This window comes from Prunus avium, chromosome 4 (assembly GCF_965620075.1).
Source record: "Prunus avium chromosome 4, drPruAviu1.hap1.1, whole genome shotgun sequence".
In the NCBI taxonomy this organism is placed as follows: Eukaryota; Viridiplantae; Streptophyta; class Magnoliopsida; order Rosales; family Rosaceae; genus Prunus; species Prunus avium.
Genome location: NC_142287.1, coordinates 27,070,842 through 27,087,997, shown reverse-complemented (window position 1 = coordinate 27,087,997; position 17,156 = coordinate 27,070,842). Strand labels below are relative to the sequence as shown.

General features: G+C 34.9%; 1 protein-coding gene across 3 annotated transcripts; it reads left to right on the top strand.

Annotated features, from left to right (window-relative positions):
- Positions 1-1,054: 1,054 nt before the first annotated feature.
- GSL04 (glucan synthase-like 4) lies at positions 1,055-17,038 on the top strand. 3 transcript variants are annotated; one of them, XM_088252018.1, is made up of 41 exons: positions 1,055-1,512; positions 2,306-2,406; positions 3,049-3,170; positions 3,324-3,411; positions 3,566-3,679; positions 3,837-3,956; positions 4,117-4,209; positions 4,296-4,387; positions 4,678-4,804; positions 4,982-5,119; positions 5,197-5,273; positions 5,413-5,563; positions 6,681-6,806; positions 6,898-7,015; positions 7,340-7,668; positions 8,125-8,177; positions 8,269-8,329; positions 8,485-8,566; positions 8,653-8,702; positions 8,996-9,082; positions 9,152-9,283; positions 9,356-9,450; positions 9,526-9,610; positions 9,695-9,855; positions 10,041-10,164; positions 10,270-10,364; positions 10,444-10,591; positions 10,914-11,065; positions 11,565-11,671; positions 11,756-11,878; positions 11,968-12,036; positions 12,221-12,389; positions 12,488-12,599; positions 13,180-13,299; positions 13,373-13,488; positions 14,007-14,090; positions 14,435-14,547; positions 14,627-14,856; positions 15,239-16,087; positions 16,298-16,483; positions 16,570-17,038. In XM_088252018.1, exons 1-41 carry the CDS (start codon positions 1,290-1,292, stop codon positions 16,798-16,800), a joined length of 5,853 nt encoding a protein of 1,950 aa, XP_088108144.1. In that variant the 5' UTR covers positions 1,055-1,289; the 3' UTR covers positions 16,801-17,038. The 3 variants fall into 3 exon arrangements, with proteins under 3 accessions (XP_088108144.1, XP_088108145.1, XP_021832119.1); XM_088252019.1 differs by having other exon boundaries at positions 5,413-5,569; positions 9,695-9,813; XM_021976427.2 differs by having other exon boundaries at positions 5,413-5,569.
- The last annotated feature ends 118 nt before the right edge of the window (positions 17,039-17,156 follow it).

Sequence of the window (17,156 nt, the reverse complement as noted above, 5' to 3'; positions counted from 1 at the left end):
ACTTGAATTTTGATTGGGATGGAATCTATCCGTAAATACGATTTTTATATTACCTTCTGTTAAGATAGATTTCAGAGGGACGGATTTTTGGCCCACTACTAGCAACATTGATATTGTCCCTAACTTAAACCATTTATTTAGCATGTGTGGGATTTTATACAAAAGGCATCTGTATTATTAGGAGTGGAACCATTTATTATATGAGACTTTTTAATTATTTAAGTTTCCGATGTGGGACTCTATGTATTCTTCAACACCTTCTACTAGTGGCCTTGAGGTGCGACTGCTTATTGAGTAACGCTAGAAAACCAATGTTGAGACAATAATAATATAGCTCACCTTAATGTAATGTCGTAGTTGTTATGTTCATTATAAACTATAATAATTGATGTAAAATAATAATAATAATCACACATTCACCATCATACAATGGGATAAAGAAATGGAAATGCGTATTCTTTTTTCAGTGGGTGGTTCTAGTGTACATGTCCAACTGTGATTTGTGTGCGAGAAAAAATAACTCATTATGTATAAGGTTATTCATCTCAAGTGAAAATGTAGAGCACTAATGAGGTATTGGTGGTCGGATTGGCCCAAGTCTTTTGTGTGTCCAAGTGATCTTGGGTTCAAGTCTCTATAGTATCTGTATGTCTTTTCTTCTCCCTTTTTTAACTTTAGCAACAACAAAAAAAAGGTGACAATATAGAATGGTAAAGCAGTATAATTAAAAGATAACATGTTTTTTAGATATAGAAACTAATTATCAAATTTAAACAAATGTAATCTTTTAATCGGATTATTCTACCACATGCGTAGTAAAATCAGTCCCGCGCAATTTTTTTCTTTACTCATTCGTTAATAAGAATATTCATTTGCAATAGTATTAAGAATATTCATTTGAAGAATAATTAATAATAAAAAACTTTGGATTCATTTGCTCGCGCGAAAAAAGAAAACACGTGTAATCAAGAGTTTCACAATCATTTTAACAAAAGAAAAGAAAAAGAACATAGTTTCAAACGAAATTCATAAAACTCCCTCTCTGCCTTCTCACTTGGTCACTTTCTTCTCTCTCAGAACAGAGGGAAAGCAAATCACAGCTTCAAAAGCAAAAGCAAAAAGATCACAAATCCTCTTTGCAAACGACACTTTAGAAAGCAAAAAAGCATACCTATAACCAAAGCTGACCACATTAAGCAACTCATGGCGAAGATCCCACATATATACTCTGAACCCATGTCATATTCTCCCTTGTTCACAATCCCATCATTCCTTTTGAGCTCAGAACAATGTCTGAGATTGTGGTTGCAGAGCCTATCTATGAAGATGACCCACCAGAGCCGAAAAGACCCATTACAAGGTCCATTACTATGGGCACTGGAAGTGAACACAATCATGTTCCTGAGCCATTTGAGAGCGAAAGATTGCCTGCCTCTTTGGCTTCTGAAATCCAGAGGTTTCTTCGTGTTGCAAATTTGATCGAAAGCGACGAGCCTCGTATTGCTTACCTCTGTAAGTTGTTAAAGTTGAGCTTTTGTTGAATTGGGTTTGTTTTACAAGGTGTGAATTTTAAAGGGGTGAGCTTGTTTCTGATAAAGTTGGAGGTTTCTAGTCTTAATTAGCTAGTCAGTCAAATGGCTTTAATTGTCAACTATAGGATGAAGGTTTCACGTTAGGTAAGTCCATTGAGTGCTCATATGCACAATGGAGATGTTGATTGCAATTTTCCAGCACCATGTCCAGAGATGAAAGTTTTCTTTGAACTAATCTTCTGTTTTGCCACTTAGAGAACTGATACAAATTAAATTCGTGAAAGTTTTGATTCTTTTGTTTTCCAAAAGGGAAATTTTGATTCTAACAACCAAAACGTGAAGCTGGGCCAGAAGTTTTTGTAACAGAACGTTGAGTGGTACTTTTGTTCTTTTGGGTGTTAAAGATTTCTACTTTGGTTGCAGAAATTCAGTTTATTTCATTACCTTACCATCCTGAACAGTCAAAGAAGGTATAGCCATTCATCTCAATTTACAGGGTTAAATCAACAGTTTCTTAGGAAGTTGGAATTTCCTGACATGATAGGAAAAATGGTTGAAGGAAATGATCTTGTTGGTTTAAATTTCGAGTAGTAATAAAGGTTTGCACTCATTTTGAAATCAAACTTCTTTCCCTTTTCTTTTCCTTTAATTTCCAATTCAAACACATCTTTTCTCAAAGATTTCAGAACCCAATGCTATACAAATGTGATTCATTGTGAGTTCAAATGAATGCATGAGCCATTAACATTGTCTAATTGAATCTTATTGAGCAGGCCGCTTTCATGCCTTTGAAATAGCACATAATATGGACCGCAATTCGAGTGGCCGGGGTGTTCGACAATTCAAAACTTCCCTTCTCCAGCGACTTGAACAGGTGGTTTCACACGTTGTAGTATACTATACAAAAATATGCAGTTGCTAACAGGGTAATTGCATAACTTGCATCTATGTAGTAGGATTAAGTCAAAGACTCAAATTAGCAGTCAGAGCCTTAGAGGCTAGACAACATTAAACAGATACGGTGCACATGTCTGTTAACTGATTGTCTGAAAAGTTGATTGGAACTTGTTTCAACAATATATAAAATTTAACATACAATAACGTTGTTCATGTGTTACAACAGGTAATATGAAGTTTTTATCCTGGCTCAAAACCTGTGATTACCGGCTGATTTGAAATCACTATGATGTGCAATGTATTTAGAAACCAATTTAAATAAAAAATTTCTTCATTAAATATTCAATCTTTTTTTTGTATGTTTCTATGGATTCTATGATTAAGTTTTCTCTCAATATCATCATTGCCTGTAGTTTTATGTTTTCCAATTTTGATAATTCCTTTCTCTCATATATCTGTGTTAGTCTGATGTGTACCTTATTTTTCCCATGTCTGTTAACTGTTTTTTTATTTATTTATCCTAGCAGTATTTGTGAAAGCAAAAAGTTGATTTCTTAAGGTGTGGAACAATGATTTCTTACCAATCTTGAAATGTTCTCTCTTTTTCAATGGGTTATAGGATGAAGAAACTACAATAACGAAACGAAAGGAAAAGAGTGATATACGTGAACTGAGGCGTGTTTATCATGCTTACAAAGAGTACATCATTAAACATGATGGAGCATTTCATTTAGAAAATAGGTAAGTACATCCATATGTACACACACAAACACACACACACACACACACACACACATATATATATCGGGATATGCATTTGGTTTCTAATGCATTAAAGTATTTAATAGATTTGTCTGCTAAGCACAACTAATTTGAGGCAATTGATCTGAATAGTCACAGGGAGAAGTTGATAGATGCACGTAGAATTGGTTCTGTGTTGTTTGAAGTTCTAAAGACAGTTTCAAATACAACCGGTCCTCAGGTATTTTCTCATTTCTGTTTAAAATTTTAAGCATTCTTAATTTTCCCACATCTTTTATGATGATAAAATCAATGCTTTTGTCTCTCTTTTTTTAATATCCCAAAATGTTTTTTTTCTTCTTATTTATCATATTTATTGGTTATATGTCCCACAGGCGCTTGCTAATAGAGGTGGCGTCCAGACAAAATCTAATGATCTCTTTGTGCCATATAATATTCTACCACTTGACCGTGGAGGTATTCAGCAACCAATCATGCACCTACCTGAGGTCTGATGCTGTTAAAGTGTTCTTGTTTCTTTGTTTTTTTGTAATTTATACTTCTATGTAATGATCCAAGTGGTCATATCAGTACATGATAGTGCAGAAAGCTAGCGGCATTGTAAAATATGGATGAGAATGCTAATAATCTAACGAAATGATACAGATTAAAGCTGCAGTAGCAGCTATTTGTAATATTCGCGGTATACCTTCGGCCAATGATTTTCAGAAACATGGGGACTTTATTGATTTGTTTGATTTTCTTCAGTACTGCTTTGGATTTCAGGTAATCTAATCCAAAATTTTACTTTAATTTACTTCCCCTCCTACAATAAGTTGTATGGTGTGACATAACATCTGTACTAGCAGTTGGCCAATTAGACATGTACTGCTGCGATCTGTGTTTCTTACTTTCAGAATTTGATTCATATGATATCTTATGTCAGGAGGGAAATGTAGCCAATCAGAGGGAACATCTACTTCTACTCCTTGCTAACATTCACATACGGAAAACCCATAAGCAGACATCAGTCTTAAAGGTTTTATGTTGGAGTTTATACGTTTTGGTTTTATACTATTTTCTTTTTCACTTTTGTACTAATATTTCTTATTCTTATGATGCCAGTTAGGAGATGGTTCAGTGGATGAGTTAACACGGAAATTTTTTAAAAATTATACAAACTGGTGCAAATTTTTGGGTAGGAAAAGCAACATCTGGTAAGATTAAATGATCTGGTTTCCACTTATCATCAACAAACCAATGACATTTTCTTTTTCTTTTTTTTTTCTTTCTACTGATGATTACTATTCTGACCCAATGTCTGCTATCTGATTCATTTCTAACTTAAATCTTCTGCTTTTACTCTTTCATTCTTCGTCTGATTGTATGTTACTATAATTGCTTTTTTGTCTGTTTTTCATTTGTGACAGCTTCTATTTCACCAATTCTAATTACCTAAACTATGTTGATTAACCCCTTACTATAATTCCATTATTTACATTTGCAGGTTGCCTTATGTGAAACAAGAAGCCCAACAGTATAAACTTTTATATCTAGGGCTTTACCTTCTTATATGGGGGGAGGCTGCAAATTTGCGATTCATGCCAGAGTGTCTGTGTTATATATTTCACCATGTAAGTTTACAGTCTCTTGCTATTACTTAGTAGCTCCATAAGACTGATATAGACTTCATGTTCATATAGCCCATTCAAAAGCATCGTAACATATATTTCACATTCTGAGTTATTTTCTGTAGTATATGCATGATTTTTTTATATATTATTACTACTTATTTTCTTGTTTTCTTGAAGATGGCATATGAATTACATGGTATGCTAACTGGCGCTGTTAGCTTGACAACATGGGAGAAAGTCATGCCAGCATATGGAGGCCAGTCTGAGTCTTTCCTTAACAATGTAGTTACCCCTATATACACGGTTATAAAAGAGGTACTATGTGAATGCACCCTATGGTTTCAGTTGAGCCAGTTTTGTAGCTAATCTGTTACTTATTAATGAAATTGAAGGAAGCCAAGAAAAGCAAAAATGGGACAGCTGACCATTCCACGTGGAGAAACTATGATGATCTGAATGAGTATTTTTGGTCAGAATTCAACCTGGTCTATCTATCTGTCTATATATGTGTGTGTGTGTGTGTGTGTGTATACATTGCTGCATGTGATCTAAGTTTGGCTTCCAATGAGTTAGGATCATGAGGCTGTAAATCAACTATCTTTTTGCAGGTCTCCTGATTGTTTCCAAATAGGTTGGCCCATGCGTCTAGACCATGATTTTTTCTGCATACCGTCTTCAAAGAAACCCAAGGCTAAGAAGGCTTCAGCATCCACTGGTTCTGTAGAAGAAAGAAGGAAGGAAGATGGGGAGGAAGATGAAGTAGGGGTATATATCATATTGCAATCATATTACTGAAATAGCACTTTTGTTCCGTGATTGCATTTAATGAATAATGAATTGCATGGACATCAAATGAATTTGCTAAGAAGTATTCATGTGTATAGCTATCCAATGTTTCTTTCTAGTTGAAGAAACTATGGACCATGTTTTCCTCTAAGAGCTCTTGCATAGGTATCTATAAACCTGGTCTTTTTCTTTTTGTACACAAATTCAAAATCTACTTTGGAGTGCTTTATTATTTCATAGTAGGATCCAATCAGACACGAGTGGCTTTTAGGTAGCACTTGTTAGCCTGATTTACATTGTTTGCTCACTCTAATAGCTTAAGTTTATGGGTCCGGCAGTTGTTTAGTATAGTATCAAGCTCTAGTCCTAGGAGGAGGTCCTATGTTTAACCGTTCATTCCCATTCCCCACTTATTTGTTAATTTGCACATTCAAGATGAGGCTGCCTATATGTGTCTCAGCCTGCCTTTCCGTGTGCAGGATAGGGCTGCATGTGATGGAAGATATTAACGTTTTAGCTTGATGTGCATTGTTGGTCCATTCCCTAACGGTTTAAAACTGAATTTCAAAGTCTAGTGTTTCTAGTTGATGAAGAGAATGGATATTACATAAACTGATTCTCTCTCTCATATGATGCGCTAATTTAACTTAGAATGTTGTCTTATATAATACTATAACTATAGTACGACAACAGAGGCTATTTGTTTTGTACTAAAAATTTCATCAAATTTTCTACTCATATTTGTAAATGGACCATTCACACATGGGAGTTAACATTAATGTTGCTTCTTGGACTATATATACTACTCTGACTACTTTGAAATTGTTGTTCTTTGGTGGATACGATTTAATGGAATGTTGGTGCATGGAAAAATAAGGGCTAACAATCTATTTTTGCACTTGGCTTGTGTACTATTGAGTGCAGAAATGGACAAGCAAGTAGGCAATTTTCTTGGGTTCTGTCTTCACTTTTCTGTTTTCCTAGCATTGCGAAACTGTAAACTGATTTTTAAAGTTTACAATCCTATGAGTTAACAAATCCATATTTTGATTCTTTTTCATGTTTCTCTCATGTTTTTCTTTTATACCAGGCAACTAAAGAAGAAGATCGTGAACCAAAATGGTTAGGGAAAACAAACTTTGTAGAAGTCCGTTCGTTTTGGCAAATTTTTAGAAGCTTTGACAGAATGTGGAGCTTTTTTATTCTTTCACTTCAGGTGCACTTAAAATCTAGAATGAATTCTTTACCAACTGCTTCCTTCTTACAATGATTTCCTGTGTTGCTTATTATTTTCTTTTGCTTTGTAGGCATTGATCATTATGGCATGCCATGAATTGGAATCTCCACTTCAACTGTTTGACAAGGTTATATTTGAGGACGTCATGAGCGTATTCATTACATCTGCATTTCTTAAACTCATACGAGGTATGATTTTATCTTGTTACTGTCACTGGTTTGAACAAATATCTTAAAGTAGAATCACTAGAGCTGTATCATTTTTTCAACATATTCGTCTTATGATTTGTTAGGTTTTTGGTCAGAATAAAGCTTTAGTTTGTGTTACCTTATTTATCAGTCCTTTGGTTTTAGTCTCGTTAGAAGTTTTAATGGAGATATCTATGTCGTCAATGTCTTTTATGTACTTGTTATTTTCCCTTTCCTTTTTGGGTATTCATTAACTGAATATTACTGTTTTTAAGTTCTTTTATAAATGCATAATGGAAACCTAATAGAGGGTTGGGATTGCAGCAATACTCGACATTGCCTTTACATGGAAAGCCAGACAAACGATGGAGTTCGCTGAAAAATTAAAACATGTTATGAAGCTGGTTGTTGCAGCAATATGGACTATAATTCTTCCTGTATATTATGCTAATTCTAGAAGAAAATATACCTGTTATCCCACACGATATGGAGGCTGGCTTCAAGAGTGGTGTTTCTCTTCATATATGGTTGCAGTTGCAATTTATTTGATGCCTAACGCAGTTGAGATGGTGTTGTTTTTGGTTCCTTCTATTCGCAAATACATCGAGATCTCAAATCACCGGATATGCACCATTTTGTCTTGGTGGACACAGGTAGGTTTATCATGTAGTTTTCCACTTGATTTTACTTCTGGATCAGTCTTTGAAGAAAGTTTTGATGATTCTGAATCTGTTCTTGTGAATACTTCTAACATAGAATCTTTCTCAGTCATACTGTTTTTTTTTTTTTCAGTTCTCTGTAATAAGTTAATAACACTACTGGTTATGAACTGATGACATTAAAGACAACAATCCGAGTTAACTTATTTTCTTCTTGAACATATGAAAGTTACAAGCTTCAAAGAGTGGCATAGTCAAAATTATAAGCCATAAATGTATTCTAAAAGATTTGTTTTGGGGGAAAATACCGTGCTCATGATCAACGAAAAACTGTTGCTATATACGCCTAATTTTGGATTGACTAGATATGGTTTATCTTATGTACCTGACAAATTCACTTTTGGTTTTGGACATTGTGGATATATTGATTTTTTTTTCCTGATCATGTAGCCTGGATTATATATTGGGCGTGGGATGCAAGAAAGCCAACTTTCAGTGTTGAAGTATGTATACCAAACCCTATTATAAATTCTTTTCAGGTACCTTGTTCCTTTATGTATTGTGCCCTAATGTAATTTCTTTCTTACTACATAGGTATACATTGTTTTGGGTACTTGTACTACTGAGCAAATTTTCTTTCAGCTACTTCTTTGAGGTGGGTACTAACTTCACTGGATTGTAGAGTTTGCTTGATGATGAAAATAGAAGGGTTGTAGAAGAAATAATGTTCACACAACTTTGAATGTGAAATATGTTTTTAAATGATTTTCTTAATGTTTATTGTTTACAATGGCCTATGGAAAATTGCAGATAAAACCACTCATAGAACCAACAAAACAGATCATGAAAATTGGTGTGAAAAAGTACGAGTGGCATGAGCTTTTTCCAAAAGGTATTTACCATCTTTTTGTACATCATCAATACAGGGAGTTGAAAATTTTCTATTATATTAATATATAAAAAATTGTTCTCTTGCAGTTCAGAGTAATGCTGGTGCAATTGTTGCTGTATGGGCTCCAATAATAGTTGTAAGTTTTCTGTAAAGTATTTAAAGTAGTTCTTTTTGATGTTCAACATTCTGTTTTTTCAGATGGATAGAAGTAAATTTTAATAGGTTGGTCCCTAAAATCATAAATCCATGCTTAGAAATGAAATCAAGCCGAGATTAAAAATATCGTTCAATAAGAAAGTAAAGATGAACATAATGGAATTTTAATCTTTATTGTAACATAACTGTAGGAGAAGTTTTACTTTCATTTGTATACTTGTTGAACTTGATACCATACACTCACGTGCAATTTTTCTATTTTCTATCTATTAGGTGTATTTTATGGACACTCAGATATGGTATTCTGTTTTCTGCACAATCTTTGGTGGAGTCTATGGCATATTGCATCACCTTGGTGAGGTAAGTTGTGCTTCATTTTTTCCCTGAAAGGCATTTTGGTACCTGTCTTACTCCTCTTCTGTACTTTAGATTCGGACGTTGGGAATGTTGAGAAGTCGGTTTCACAGTTTGCCTTCTGCATTCAATATTTCTCTTATCCCACCTTCATCGAGAAATGATCAAAAGAGAAAAACAGGCTTCTTTCACAATAAATTCATAAAGGTATGAGGTTTTAATTTTTTCATTAAATCGAATTCCATGAAGAATCTCTTGCTAAATCTCATATTTTCTCAGGTGTCAAAGACTGAAAAAAATGGTGTTGCCAAGTTTGTTTTAGTGTGGAACCAAATTATCAATAATTTCCGAATGGAGGACTTGATAAACAACAGGTGATCTAAATTGGTACTGATGTGTTTTTCAGCAAAGCTTTAAGAAATACCTTACAAGATTATTTTCTAAAATAGGGAGTTGGATTTGATGACAATGCCTATGTCATCAGAATTATTTTCTGGCATAGTCCGTTGGCCTGTTTTCCTTCTTGCAAATAAGGTATCTTCTATATTCAAAATCTTTCATATTTTCATTTTGTTTTCTTTTTGGTTCATGTCTAAACATGTCTCCTCTGCATACTAGTTTTCAACAGCATTGAGTATCGCAAAGGATTTCGTGGGGAAGGATGAGATTCTTGTCAGAAAAATTAAAAAAGATGAGTACATGTACTGTGCTGTGAAGGAGTGCTACGAATCATTGAAGTACATCCTTGAAATCCTCGTTGTTGGTGATCTTGAAAAAAAGTAGGGACATATCACAAATATATGCATATGTGTGTGTGCTTGGGTGTGCCTGTATGCAGTGTGTGTTTTGTCTTTTTTAACGCCGGTAGGAAATTGTAATGGAGAGTCATGAGCATTCTGATCCCACTTCTAATGTATATCATTGTTGTAAATTGAATATTTTCTTTTTCTTTTGCTGGAATCAGGATTGTATCTGCCATGTTTACTGAAATTGAAGAGAGCATCGCAAGATCAACTCTTCTTCAGGATTTTAGGATGATTGAACTTCCACTTCTTCTAGCCAAATGTATCGAGTTAATGGAACTTCTGGTGACTATTCCTCTTCCTGCAAAGTCATTGTGTTATTGTTGATCACATACTTTATAAAAATCAGTACTTTAAGCCATCCTGATCTTTTGTATGAAATGTTGTAAGGTTGAGGGAAATGAAGACCATCATGGTAAAGTTGTCAAAATTCTCCAAGATATATTTGAGCATGTAACCGATGATATGATGACTAGTGGCTTCAGGTTTGGTGTATTCGAACTCTATTCCTGGAATAGATAAATTCATTTGGTGCACATCACAACTATTCATGTATTCAAGCAGGATATTGGAGTTGCTATACTCATTCCAACAGATCGACATGGACTTTGTTGATTTTAATAGAAGCATTGAACCAGAACTATTTGGGTCTGTTGATAGCAAGAATTCCATCCATTTCCCTTTGCCAGACAGTGCTGCTTTGAATGAGCAGGTGATATTCATTACCCTCTTTTCACCTTTATTGATGTTTTCCTACCATTCTCTCTGTTAAGTTTCGTTAGTTTACCATGGTCCACAAAAGTTTTAGCTATTAGAATGTGAACGATTTATTTATTTCAACACTCCATCAGTTTTAAGGTTCAATCATCAACATGATTCCCATATTTAACTTGCAAACATGTCTGCGCTTAATATTTCTACACATAAGCAAATGGGTAAGTATATCGTATAAATCTACATATAAACAATATGAAACACACCTGGACTTGCATGTCAGCACTGGACCCATAATAATGAAACTGTTTCAATTGCAGATAAAGCGTTTTCATCTATTGCTTACTGTCAAAGATACAGCAATGGACATTCCAACGAACTTAGAGGCTCGGAGACGCATATCATTTTTCGCCACTTCTCTCTTTATGAATATGCCCAGTGCACCCAAAGTGTGCAGTATGCTGCCATTCTGGTCTTGCTTCTTCTCTCGATGGAATTTCTATTCATTTTTGCTTTCGTTCAGCCATGTGTTTAGTTCATCTGTTAAATTTTTTGGTCATTGAAGTCAATAGACAGTTTCCGAATTGCCTTAGAAGTTCATAGATTTAAAGGGATTAAATGAGTGAGTCTTTGATTGATAGGGGTGGCTTCTCCACTTTATGTACCTTTACTTCAAGCTATATAACTTGGTTTGTCCTCCTCATCTGTTTTAGTTGAATGAATCTATTATGATATTATTCATCAGGAGAAAAATAAATATTATGTTTTATATGATAAGATTTAAATAACTCTATCATCATATTATATTCCTCATTAGTTCATGAAATTATGATAGCTACTGATCGTAGGAACATCTTGATGGTGACATTAACATTAACAAACAATTGGAGGTGAATGGAAAATCATACAAACTTTTAGAATCTTCTAAGCAATCCCATCATTTGTATCTGATTAACTTTTTGTTGATGTAGTGTTATGACACCACACTACATGGAGGATATTAATTTTTCAATGAAGGAGCTTCATTCAAGCCAACGAGAGGTCTCCATCATCTTTTACATGCAAAAAATATTTCCAGGTTACTACTTTAGTGAATGTTTTAGTTACATTGTGGTCTATCTGTTTGGTTTATCTCATAGCAATTGACTCTCATATTTCTTAGATGAGTGGAAAAACTTTTTGGAGCGCATGGTTTGTGAAAACTTGGATGGATTGAAAGATAAAGGCAAGGAGGAAGATCTTAGAAATTGGGCTTCTTACCGGGGCCAAACGCTAAGCAGAACAGGTGCTTCATAAGATTTGTTATTAATCTAAACCCAGTAGATCAGGTGGTCATTTCAATAACCTCCAGTTTTGTGTATATGGTTGTAACAGTTAGAGGAATGATGTACTATAGAGAAGCCTTAAAATTACAAGCATTCCTTGATGTGGCTGAAGATGAAGGTTTGTATTCTTGAATCTGGAAAATGGGTATTCTCATTTGATGTTTACTGTACCACTTCGAAATTCTATGCCATATATTTTCTTTAATTATTGTCAATTCTGATGCCAAATGACATTGATGAAGTTTTTAGTCGGAAGGTTTGAGCAGCATTTATATGCCATGTGGCTTATTCTGTTGATCCAGATATTCTTGAAGGTTATGATGCTGTTGAAAGTAGAAATCGTGTGTTATCTGCTCAGCTAGATGCAATAGCAGACATGAAATTTACATATGTACTTTCTTGTCAATTGTTTGGATCACAAAAAGCTTCTGGAGATCCACATGCACAAGACATTATTGACTTGATGATAAGGTAATCTTCTACCAGGAAAGAAAAGAATTATTGCAGAAGCACACAACTTTTAAAATATAATTTAGAAGTCATATGACTCAAGAATTTATTGCTTGAAGATACCCATCTCTGCGTGTTGCTTACGTTGAGGAGAAAGAAGAGATGGTGGAAAACAAGCCTCGCAAAGTTTATTCTTCTGTATTGGTTAAAGCTGTCAATGGTTTTGATCAGGTAAGGACTAACTTATGATACAGTGTAGTACTGTTCTATTGGAAAGTGTTAGAAATGTGGTACTGTTAATTTATGTAGCTAGTTTGCGTATCTATTTTTAATAGAGCAATGTGTAGTACTGTTCTATAATGTCTATTAATAACTTCCTTTGACAAACTAACAAAGTGATCGAATGAGTTTAATGTGCCAGTGAATAGAACTTATTGAATACTTGGGACTAGATAGTCCGTTTTTTGGGCTAGGAAGGAGTTAGCATTCAAAGATACAGAAGTTACTATACAAACCTGCTTTGCCAAAACAGGAAATTTCTATATTGTTTACAATCGTTTCCAATTGCTTTTTTTCAACATATGTATCAAGGAAATTCATTACAATATCCTATCAAAAGAAGAGTAGTTTGGAACCTCTTTGCCTAAACACACAATTTTATATTGTTTATAATTGGATTTGCATTTCTATTAATGGAAATAAATGTTAGAGTTATGTTTATTATATCAAATGCTCAATGCAGCCGCCATCATTTCTTATAATTTTTTATTCATCTAATAAATTACATCATCTGCATTGCTGTTATTCATAGGAAATATATCGCATAAAGCTTCCTGGTCCACCAACTATTGGAGAAGGGAAGCCCGAAAACCAGAATCATGGAATAATCTTCACTCGTGGTGAAGCTCTCCAAACCATTGATATGAATCAAGTAGGCTACTTGTCCAGTATCTAAAGATTAGTCACTTTCATATTTGTTTCTCTTACAGTATCTGGATTTATAGGATAGTTATTTGGAAGAAGCACTCAAAATGAGAAATCTTCTGCAAGAATTTCTTCAGAACCAAGGACGGAGACCTCCTGCACTACTTGGTTTGAGGGAACACGTATTTACAGGAAGGTTAGGTCCTCTAATCCTATAAACTCTGATTAGCACATTATGTCAGATGTGACTCAATGAGTACATGCCTTATGATAGGAAATCTGATTTGGCATTTGTTCAGTTACATAAGCTACACTGGGAAGTATTATGCTTTGAAAAAGCTTAAAAGATGGGTATTATGCTTCGAGCTCCCTGCAGATGTTTTACTACAATAAATAAATAAACACATAAGTCCGTTCTTCTACTTCTTTTATTTTTTCTTCCATACATAAGCAATCTTGGCTTCAAAGAAATGATCCATAGACTAGGGAAACTTTAGTTCTGATGTGAGCTTACAGATTCTGAAGCTAGCATATGACACCGCAGTCAATGCTATTGGTGAAGAACGAAATATTTGAAACTACTAAAGTATCACTAGCTCATTTATTTCACTTGAGTGTCTGTATACTAGCAAGTTATTCAAGCTACCTATGAGAAGTCAAATCAGTGATTTTTTAACTTTTAAGCTGATTCTTCTATTTTCCCGCACATTGCAGTGTTTCTTCTCTTGCTTGGTTCATGTCTTATCAAGAGACCAGCTTCGTCACCATTGGTCAAAGGCTTCTTGCTAACCCACTCAGGTAATAATTCCTTGTTTCCTGAGCTCATTTTTCAATCACATTGAGGGCATCTGTATGTACGAACAGATGTGCACTTGCTTATCTATCTGTTGTGTGAAATTTAGTTTGGTTTGCGTAACTTTTCCTAGTTTAACCAATGTAGGGCCCACAAAAAATTTCGCTTGGTAACTCATGCTAGTTGTACTTGTATGCACGTCAGTTAGTTGTGTGTTTACAAACCACCACAGAGTGCTATTTTAGAGTATTTTGTTGTATCAGGTCCTTTGACAATATTTTGTTGTCCAACAGATCTTAGTGCTCATAATTATACATTCTCATTCGTATTATTTATTCTTAATAAATAGGGTACGGTTCCATTATGGACATCCGGATGTATTTGACAGGCTATTTCACATCACAAGAGGTGGCATAAGCAAAGCATCAAAAACAATTAACCTGAGCGAGGATGTTTTTGCTGGTAAGATTTGTTTATGTTAGAAATCATATTCCTATACTTTCAATAATTATTCAAATGGCTTACATCAGATACGATGTAGGATTTAACTGTACCTTACGACGGGGATGTATAACTTATCATGAGTACATGCAAGTTGGCAAGGGGCGTGACGTAAGTCTAAACCAGATATCAAAGTTTGAAGCTAAGGTTGCTAATGGAAACAGTGAACAAACTCTAAGCCGTGATATATACCACCTTGGACGTCAGTTTGACTTCTTCCGGATGCTATCTTGTTATTTCACAACCATTGGGTTTTACTTTAGTAGCCTGGTAATTTGTTTGAACCCCTAAACAAATTTATGTTGCTATTAGGATAAATTTCTCTGGTTTTAGGCACAGTGTCATATCAGTTATTGACAATGATCATTTTAAAATTGCAAGATGAAAATTCTTTTGTTTTTCTTATAAAAATTTTGGGTCAACAAGCTACAAATTCTATGGAGTAAATTAATAAAACATATTCTTTCATGTACAATGTCAATCTGTATTTCTGGAGTCAATACATCTATGGTAGATATTCTTTATAGTCTTATTATCGCATATGTCTTGTTACATCTATTTATTGCTGTTTCCTCTATTCTGAATGCTCTATTATGAAGTTCTTGCCACTCAACTAACATGGGGTGTGACTGATCTGAAATTCTGCTATCAGATGTCAATCATTGGAATCTACGTGTTCCTCTACGGACAGTTATACCTTGTCCTTAGTGGCTTGGAAAAAGCGCTTATAATTGAAGCTAGACTGCAGAACATACAATCCTTGGAAACAGCTCTTGCCTCACAGTCATTTATACAGCTTGGACTACTAACAGGATTACCAATGGTGATGGAAATTGGACTTGAGAAGGGGTTCCTTAATGCACTTAAAGATTTTGTCCTGATGCAATTGCAGCTGGCTTCTGTTTTCTTCACTTTCTCCTTTGGCACAAAAATTCATTATTATGGCCGAACAATTCTGCATGGGGGTGCTAAATACAGACCCACTGGGCGTAAGGTCGTTGTGTTTCATGCTAGCTTCACTGAGAACTACAGGTTATACTCAAGAAGCCACTTTGTGAAAGGATTCGAATTATTGCTCCTGTTGACTGTTTATGACTTGTTTAGGCGGTCCTATCAGAGCAACATGGCATATGCATTGATCACTTATTCAATTTGGTTCATGTCAATCACTTGGTTGTTCGCTCCATTTCTTTTTAATCCTTCTGGATTCAGTTGGGAGAAGATAGTAGATGACTGGAAAGATTGGAACAAGTGGATCAGACAACAGGGTGGCATTGGAGTTCAACAAGATAAAAGTTGGCAGTCTTGGTGGATAGATGAGCAAGCCCATCTTCGTCGTTCAGGGATGACTTCTAGGGTGTTTGAAATTCTCCTTTCCGTTCGATTTTTCCTATATCAGTATGGTCTGGTCTACCACCTTGACATCTCCCAAAACAGCAGGAATTTTCTGGTTTATTTGCTTTCATGGATAGTGATCCTCGCAGTTTTCCTTATAGTAAAGGTAAACCTTACAATTGGCTTCTATTAGAAATTATGTCCATATTTAAGATGCCATTAGGGAGAAGATATCTGTCTTTTCTTTCCTCTTCGTTTTTGCTTTTAAAAATATGGTTTATTGTTAATATGGTCTGGATTTTGGAAGGTATTTTCCTTTGAGATTACTCAACTTATCTACTTGGCTTCACTCACATGAACTCGTCATCCTTTGCAGGCAGTGAACCTTGGAAGGCAACAGTTCAGTGCTAGATATCACCTAGTGTTTAGGCTATTTAAAGCCTTCCTCTTCTTGGGTGTTCTTTCTGTCATACTTGCTCTCTATTTCGTATGTAAACTATCCTGGAAGGACATACTTGTCTGCTCTCTAGCATTTTTTCCAACAGGGTGGGGTTTGATATTGGTAAGTTTATGATAACAGAGATCTTTTTTCTTTCAGGCTGCATTTTTTTCCTGCTTATTCTTTCACTGATAACTTTGTTGGTTCAGTTTGCACAAGCTGTGAGGCCCCTGATAGAGAATACTGGATTGTGGGAGTTCACCAGAGTACTTGCTAAAACATACGATTACGGAATGGGAGTTGCTCTCTTTGCACCTATTGCTGTCTTTTCCTGGCTTCCAATTTTATCAGCATTCCAGACTCGTTTCCTGTTCAATGAGGCCTTCAATAGGCACTTACAAATCCAACCAATTCTTGCAGGGAAGAAGAAGAACAGATGATTTTATTGGCCCTGAATGATTCTTAGTATATATTCTGTACAGTCAAATTATATTGACAAATCTTTATAGGTTTTGGAATTGTTATACATATGCAGCAGATATAAGTAGATCATGCAATCACCGGCATAAAAGATACTAGTTTCATTTGTTAAGGAAAGAAAGATACTAGGGTCCATTGAGACAATGTTGTATATCTAATATTGAAATCAATGAAATTATTGGTGACAGGTTCACAAGAGTTGGGAGTCTTTTTCCAGTTTTACATCAAACTTGTTTATCAATATATGAATACCAATACATATGGCACATGACATAACCTAGGTGGATCGATTCCTTTGACCTATCCTAATCTAACC